Source organism: Myotis lucifugus, unplaced genomic scaffold (genome assembly GCF_000147115.1).
Source record: "Myotis lucifugus unplaced genomic scaffold, Myoluc2.0 scaffold_6225, whole genome shotgun sequence".
NCBI lineage: Eukaryota > Metazoa > Chordata > Mammalia > Chiroptera > Vespertilionidae > Myotis > Myotis lucifugus.
Window position 1 is genome coordinate 1 of NW_005877273.1, and position 8,219 is coordinate 8,219.

At 54.0% G+C, this 8,219-nt stretch overlaps 1 protein-coding gene across 1 annotated transcript; it reads right to left on the reverse strand.

Annotated features, from left to right (window-relative positions):
- Window positions 1-1,612: 1,612 nt before the first annotated feature.
- On the reverse strand, window positions 1,613-6,752 carry LOC102435946 (putative phospholipase B-like 2; the record flags this gene model as incomplete). The annotated part of the gene is made up of 5 exons (XM_006109131.3): window positions 1,613-1,856; window positions 3,872-4,086; window positions 4,302-4,402; window positions 5,605-5,763; window positions 6,659-6,752. Coding segments are annotated over 5 exons (787 nt in total), but the record flags the coding sequence as incomplete, so codon positions are not given.
- Window positions 6,753-8,219: the final 1,467 nt, after the last annotated feature.

Consider the following 8,219-nt stretch of genomic DNA (forward strand, 5'->3'; position numbering starts at 1 on the left):
TCGATCTCCAGTAGGGGGTGTGCAGGAGGCAGACAACTCATGATGTTTCTCTCTAATCGCTGTTTTTCTCTCTCTATCCTTCTCCCTTCCTCTCTCTTTAAAAATCAATAAAAATATATTTTTTAAAAAGAATAAAAGAGGAATCTGCACAGCAGGCCTGAGTTGCAATGCCCAGGCAGGGACAGCTTCTCCCCTCCCCCCACCCTCTTGCTCTTGGCAGCCACAGTCATCGCCAGGGCTGAGACCAGCTAGGTCCCCAAAGCCCCGCCCCCGGGGAGCGAGGGGCAGTGCGGAGTCACTGTCCTCTCTCTCCAGCAGGGGGCTCTTAACCTGGGGCAGTTCTCAGGGAGCCTGCAAGACTTGGATGGGGAAACCAGTACATTTTATTTCCACTAACGTCAAACTGAATTCCCATCTCCTCCATTGTTAACACAGGCGACGCCCCACGGAGGTATGAGGGTACTGAGCTGTCGCGGACAGAAATCACACGCTGCCCCACCAGGGGGCCATATCGTTTACGGCCCGCGTTACTTCTAGGTGACTCAGGCGGCACCTGCGCCTGCACCTTCTGTTCCGGCACAAACGTTTCAGACTGACTTAGATAACATTCTGATAAGCACATTTCAACAGGACGGGTGTCCTTTCTAATCCCGCATGTTTTGGTTTACACACTTAAAAACATTGCTTTGGGGTGGGGGCCACAGCTCCCAGACAGCCGAGGGGTCTGCGCACAAAGCCAGTTACGGACCCGGATGGGAGGTAAATGTCCACCTGGACACTTTCCGGGTAACTGATTCCACCATTTCCATGTTCCCCACCTGGGACTGAGCAAGGGGCTGCCCTCACCCACCGCTTGGCCCTCTCACACCTGTTTCAACTTAAGGGACTAAATCCCTCGCTCCCCTCAAAAGCTAACAGAATAGAGCCCGCCCCCCTCCCACCCCCAGCGAATTGGCATCTTTAGAGCCATGTTTTTCTCCTCTGCGTGTTGCCCTGGCGATCGCAGGGCTCGCTGCCCCGGGGAGGGTGCCAGGCTCCGATTTCTAAATGTGTTTGGACCCCCTCCAGGAAAAGCCGGTAAAAACAACACCTCGTAAACATTTATTCAGAAAACCTGGCCAGGTTAGAGGGGTTTTGTGGAAAGCAAGAGAGAAGGTGGCGTTTCAGCGAGGTCGCGCGGGAGAGGGACGGCTCTCCTCGCTGAGGTCAAGGCCGTTTCCGAAGGCCCCGAGACCAGCGATTTCTGAGGAGCTGTGTTACAGTGCAGAGGCCCAGGCCGGCGGCAGGCTCAGGACGCCCAGCTGGGCCCTGCGGATCTGCATTTAAGAAGCCCCACTCTGTCCGGCCAGCGTGGCTCAGTGGTTGAGCGTTGACCCATGACCCAGGAGGTCACAGTTCGATTCCAGGTAGGGCACATGACTGGGTTGTGGGCTCGATCCCCAGTGTGGGGCATGCAGGAGGCAGCCAATCAATGATTCTCTCTCATCACTGATGTTTCTATCTCTCTCTCCCTCTCCCTTCCTAAAAATCAATTTTTAAAAAATATATTAAGGGAAAAAAAAGCCCCACCTACCCCCCTATGGACAGGTACTAGCTTTATCAGGGGGTCACTTCGTAAGCTATATAAATGTCTCATCACTACGCTGCACACCTGATATTTTTAAAGGAAGCCCCGACCAGTAGTCCAAGTGCCTGCCCGCCCACCGCTGCTGTGAGAGGAGCACCCCGGGGAGGATGGGGTCGGGGAGGGAGACTCACCAGCCCGCTGCTCAGGACGTAGAAGTCATCACAGGAGAAGATGGTGCCGGGGTAGGACGAGAAGACCAGCTTGTTGCCAGGAGCCAGGGGAGAATCCTCTGTGGGGGACAGGGCCGGAGTGGGGGTGCTGGTCAGACAAGCCCACGTGGGGGGCCCCACCCCCACCCATCCAGACTTGGGAGTGTCCCGGTGGGGAGCAGCAGGCCCCAGGGGAAGCCTTTTCTTTTTAAATTTAAATTCTTTATTGTTCAAAGTATTACATACGTCTCCCTTTTCCCCCATTGACCTCTCCCTGGCCGCCCCCACCCTCCCACACACACACCTTTCTTTCTGCTATTTAGCAAGTCAGGTGTGTGTGTGTATGTGTGTGTGGGTGTGTGTGAATGCTAGTAACAAAATACATATATATATTGACTGCTTACTAGTACCGTTTTTAGCTTTCTTTTTTTTTTAATGTTTTTATTGATTTTAGAGAGAGAGAAGGGAGAGGGAGAGAGAGAACCATCAACTGGCTGCCTCCTGCAGGCCCCTACTGGGGATCGAGCCTGCAACCCGGGCATGTGCTCTGACCCGGAATCGAACCGGTAACTTCTTGGTTCATGGGTCAATGCTCAACCACCTGCGCCACACTGACTGGGCTGGCTTCCCTTTTGTTTTATTTTTATTACCAAGACCTACTGCAAAAAATGTAATCCAGAGGGCAATACCCAGGAATCTGAGAGCATGGGCTTTGTTTGGGGGGATTCTTTTCCCTGGCTTTATTGAGATATAATTAACAAATACAAATGGTCAATATTTAAGGTACACAATGGGATGAGTTAAATCGCTGTGAAATGATGATCATAATCCAGCTAATTGGCACGTCCACCACCTCACACAGTCCCCCGTTAGTGTGTGTGGTGAGAACGCCTAAGTTCTACTCTCTTAGCAGAGTCCATGTATACAACAGCATTGCTAACGGGAGTCACCACCCTACGTTAGGGCCCCAGAGCGTCCTCATCTTCTAACCGGAAGCTTGTACTCCCTCTTCCCCGACCCCTAGCCTCTGGCAACCACCAATCTACTCTCTGCTTCTATAACTTCGACTTTTTTATATTCTCTATATAAGGGGTATCATGCAGTATTTGTCTTTTTGTGTCTGGCTTATTTCACTTAGCATAATGCCCTCAAGGTCCATCCATGTTGTTGTGAATAACAGGCTTGCTTTCTTTTTTACGGCTGAATAATATTCCAGTGTGTTTTGTGTGTGTGTGTGTGTGTGTGTGTGTGTTTGTGTGTGTGTACACCATATTTTCTTTATCCGTTCACCCATCGATGGCCACATGGGCACTTAGGTTGTTTCCATATCTCAGTGGCTACCTCTAGGGTTGACCTGGGGCTAGGGGTAGGGGAGGCCCTCTGGGGTACTGGGCCTTAGCTGCAAAGTTCTCACTTTTGACAGCAAGGTCGCATTCGTGTATTCCTCCTGTGGTTTGCAGAAATGCTGTAATTCTTTCCATGCTTGCATCCACGCCATTGCAATGGGCTCTGCAGCTCCTCACATCGAATGGTGGGGGCTAGTCCCCCACCTCCGGAATCTGAGCTGGTCACCTGACTTGCTTCGAGCATCCGAATGCTCTGCCAGTTGTTTAACCAGCTCTCACGAGGCCTGCCCACATGTCAGGTGAACAAGCCTGAGCTGGCCATGAAGTCCAGCTGCCCCATCACGCCAGCTGACAGCCAACCACACGCCCAGGAATGAGGCCATGCTAGGTCAGCCAGCTGGCCCCGGCTGATCCTGAAGCATCAGTGAGCCAGCCAAGATCAGCCAGGTCTGCCCCAGGACAACAAAACCACCCAGCTGACCCATAGACATGTGACCCCCTCAAAATGGCGGTTTTAAGCTTTTGTTGTTTTAAATGCGGAGGCGATTTGTTATGCAGCACTAGCTAATGAACACAGCTTGTGAAATAAACATTTCCTAAGAGGAAATTAACATGCTAAACCTACGATGAGCTCTTCGAAAGGCCCTTCAGTGACCACAGTGTGCCTAAGGCCAAGGCCCACATCTCCTAGCACCCTTCCCCCACCCCTGCCCGTGTGCCCACACACAGATACACCCACAGCCACCCACCTTGGGGGCCTTCTTGGAACTGGAACCAGTACTTCTTGATGATGCGCAGCATGTTCTGGTAGGAGTTCCAGGTGTTGTGGGCGACCAGGAGGTCACTGTGGCCGGGCAGCAGCTTGATGAGGGCGGAGCAGGAGCCAGAGCCCAAAGTGTGCTTGGTCTTGGTCTTATTCAGGGCCAGCTCTAGGTCCTCCAGGTCCCCAGAGATCTGCAACAGGCTGAGGAGGCCGGGCGCCACCGGGTTATGTGCCTGCTCTGAGTCTGTCACAGACCCACGTCACAGAGGAGGAAACAGCCTCTGGGGGGTTGGGGGCAGGTGATCGGTCCGAGACCACGGAGCCAGGAAGTGGCACAGCCAGTACAGGGCCCAGGCTGTCTGACTATGAGGTGTGTGCCCTCTCCCCTGCCCTGTCCACTCTGGGGTGGCACTTACAGGAAGCCCAAGGGTTTGATGGTGAACTTGCCAGTTGGGAAGGCCACGCTGCCTTCATAGCTGTCCTCTAGGCCCTTCAGCTGCAGGAGGGTCAGCCGCACCTGAGGAGGGGGCAGAGGGGGTGAGGCCTCCTCCAGGCTCACACCTTCTCCTGCCTGGGGTCCAGACAGAGCAGGAGAGGCCTAGGTGCACCCGCCAGGTTCCAGCCAGCCCTGACCCACCAGCTACCTCTCCATGCCAAGCACCCTCCTGCCTTCAATTAATTAACTATGTCCCTGCCCTGTGCCAACTTCCAAATCACACCCACTTAAGAGCCCAGCTTAAAGCCACCTCCTCCAGGAAGCCTCCCAGGCTGTTCTGAGTTTAGCTACTGGCTGTGCTGCTGCCTCAGGACACCTGTCTCATGTGGCTGACTTCTCCCCCCATCGTCACTGTCATTGTTCTGTAACCATGGAGTATCATCACTGTGTCCCCGCAGGGCCTTGAACTGTGCTGGGCACATGCCAGGTACTTCGTAAGCATCTGCCAGATGGATGGTGTGTCGGTGGGTAGACAGATGAATGGATAGATGGGTGGATAGATGGGTGGATGGGTGAATGGGAGGGAGGAAGAGCCTGTTCTAGTGAGGGTAGGAGCAGGTGGGCGGGTGGACAGTGAGAAATCCTGAGGGACAGGTGCACACCTGGCCCAGGTGAGGTGGAGGTGCTCACAGACACTGGCAGGCGCTTCCAGAGACCGCCGTGGTGTGCGCTTCACAGTTAAACTTGAGGGGTGCCAGGGGGTCCATACATGAATGACTTCGTTAATGACCTGGCCAGCGGCCCCCAGGCACAGTGCCCTGCCTGGGTCTCTGGGCTAATCAGCAGCTCACCTGGCTCAGGAAACAAGAGTCCCTGCACCCCAACTTCCTGGGTTTTCTAGTTTCCCCTTCCCCTTCCTCTTCTATGAAGACTTTTCTAATGCAGTCAACCCAGCCGCCTCCCTTGCATGCAAGTAAAACAGCGCGCTGACAGTGCACTACAGGGACTCTGACGGCAGGAGGGCAGAATGGGCTGGAGGGACAGGGAGGCCAGGAGGGACAGCTGGAGCTCCATCACGTGGATGGATGGATGGATGGAAGGATGGATGGAAGGATGGAAGGAAGGACGGGTGGAGACTGGACAGATGGGTGAATGGCAGGTCTATTTGGAGGGAGGGAGACAACGATGGCCACATCCAAGGGCTGGCCAGGAAGGGCGGGACCCAGGTCCCCACAGCAGACCCAACCCGCGCCCCATCCCACTGAGCACGCGGCCCCGCCCACCTGGTGCCAGTAGGCGGAGTCCTTGTTCAGCTCCACCTGCCTCTGCATCCACTCCAGGTTGGCTTCCAGGAAGCCCTTGAGCCTCTCGCAGTAACCAACCTCGTACTCGAAGGGGCCGCAGTAGTTCACCACCGTGTTCATCCAGTGCATATAGATGAGCTGGGGGGGGAGAGGCGGGCGAGGTGGGCAAGGGCAGGGCAGCAGGCTGCGCTCTCCCCTGCGGACCCCACCGGCTCCCCACTTGGGTTAAGAGTCCTCACCCAGAGCCCCGGGCGCCGGGATGGCAGCGCCTCTGCTCACACTGGCTCCTCTCCCTGACGGCCCTTCTCACCCGGCCAGCGCTTACCCCAAGCAGGGCCCGACGCCGGACAGCTCCCTCCGCTGAAACCCGTTAGCCTTCGAAGTCTGTCCTAGATTACACCCCCTCTGTTACCAGGACCCCCACTCTATATATGTGTTTGGCACGGGTGCCGGGGGTTGCCCACCCCTGGGCTGGGGTGTGGGGGGAAAAAGGAAGGTGACTGCTGATGCATATGGGGTTTCTTTCTGGGGTGATAAGAATGTTCTGGAATTAGATAGTGGTGATGGCTGCACAACCTTATTAAGATACTAAAAAAACCCACTGAATCAGACATTTAAAAATAGAGAGTTTTACGGCCTATGAACTGTATCTCAATATAAATGACTGATGACTGAATGAATGGGAATGGCAGGCACCACGTTTAGGGTGGGGCACCTCAAGGGGAAGGGAAAACAGGGGGAATGGGTTGGGAGGGGGGCTGCAATAATGTCAGGAACATTGTAGGTTTTAGTTTGGGTGCTCACGTGATCACTATGCTTTATAACTTGGAACACGTTATGTGTTTTTTATATGCATTCAGTGGAACCTCGTGGAAACGTTTAAGGAATGCACGTGAGCCTTTCTCCCCAGCCAGACGGAGGGCTGGGGCGGGAAGCCACTCTGCACAGACCTCGGCGCCGTCCGAAGCTCCCTGGGGACACGTTGGTGGGGAGTGGGGGAGGCAGGAGCCCCGGTGTCCCCACCTGGCCTTACCTCCTCGGTCACGGCGGCCTCCACCACGCCCGCCGCGTAGGCCTGCAGGCTGTCATTGTAGTGGCCATTGGTGTGCAGCTCCAGAAAGGCCCACCTGAGAGGGAGGGAGGGGAGGGGACACGTGGTCAGCACAGGGACAGGTGCAGAGCGGCCCTCCGCTCGGCACAGAGTGTCCCCAGTGTTAAACCATCCCAACACCAGCAACGAACTGCCTTCAATGAGCATCTGTCTGTCTGTCCCCGTGCACTTGTCAGGCTAAACCCCTGAAAGAGAAAAGACTGGGTCGCAGGGAACATGTATTTTTAATTTGAATGAATACTGACAAGCTGCCTCCCCCAAGAACTGAAATAACCTTCATTCCGGCCCCCACACTAATTTCAGGTCTTCCTCTGTACCAGGCACTGTTCTAGTCACTCGCATGTCTATTAACTCTTTTTTTAAATATGTTTTTTAGCCAGAACCGGTTTGGCTCAGTGGATAGAGCATCGGCCTGCGGACTCAAGGGTCCCGGGTTCAATTCCGGTCAAGGGCATGTACCTTGGTTGTGGGCACATACCCCAGTGGGGGGCGTGCAGGAGGCGGCTGATCGGTGTTTCTCTCTCATCGATGTTTCTAACTTTCTATCCCTCTCTTTTCATCTCTGTAGAAAATCAATAAAACATATTAAAAAAAAATCTATAATAAATAAATAAATAAATAAATATGTTTTTTATTGCTTTTAGAGAGAGAGAGGAAGAGAAAACATTGATGTGAGAGAGAAACATGGATCGGCCGCCTCCTGCGTGCTCCCCACTGGGATTGAGCCTGCAACCCGGGCATGTACCCTGACCCGGAATGGAACCGGCGACTCCGTGCACCCGGTCGACACTCAACCAACTGAGCCACACCGCCCAGGGCTATTTTCTTAATTTTACTGGTCATTTATAATTCTTTGGGTCCTGTCCTTCACTCATTTTTCTCCGTTGTGTTTTTAAAAATCTTTTCTTATGGCTGGGTGAAATTCCCTGCATATGTATTAGCCCTTGGCTTGTCACTAACATTGGAAATATGTTTGTGTTTTCATCGATCTTTGCTTTTGCACATAGAGGTTTCCTTTTCGTGCAGCCAAATCTATCAGCCTTCTCCTGGGTGGGTCTCGTTTTTATCCTTACTCCAAAGACCCAAAACCAGTCCCCCAGGTGACTCCTGGAACTAGGAGGAAAACATCTAAGGCAATTTCTATTAAGGCAAGGAGGGCAGCAGGAAGACCCTTATGTGACCTTGAAGAGGCCCCAGGAGGAGGCGGAGCCAGGCTCCCCAGGACTGCCTCATGGGAAGGCAGCTGAAATGCCACCAGGAGCTCTAGGACAGGAATAGCTCTGCCTGGAGGAGAGCCTGGAGAGGAAAGACTAGCAAACCACGCCCCCCCCCCCCCAGGCGTCCAGCAGGCCAGCCTGAGTGCCTACTGGGCACCAGACACACAGGGTGGACAAGGATGGATGACACCCTGCCCGGCCTTCGGTGAGCTAATGGGGGTAGTGTACACAGATAATGGCATAACAGGGTGTGGACGCAAAGGGGC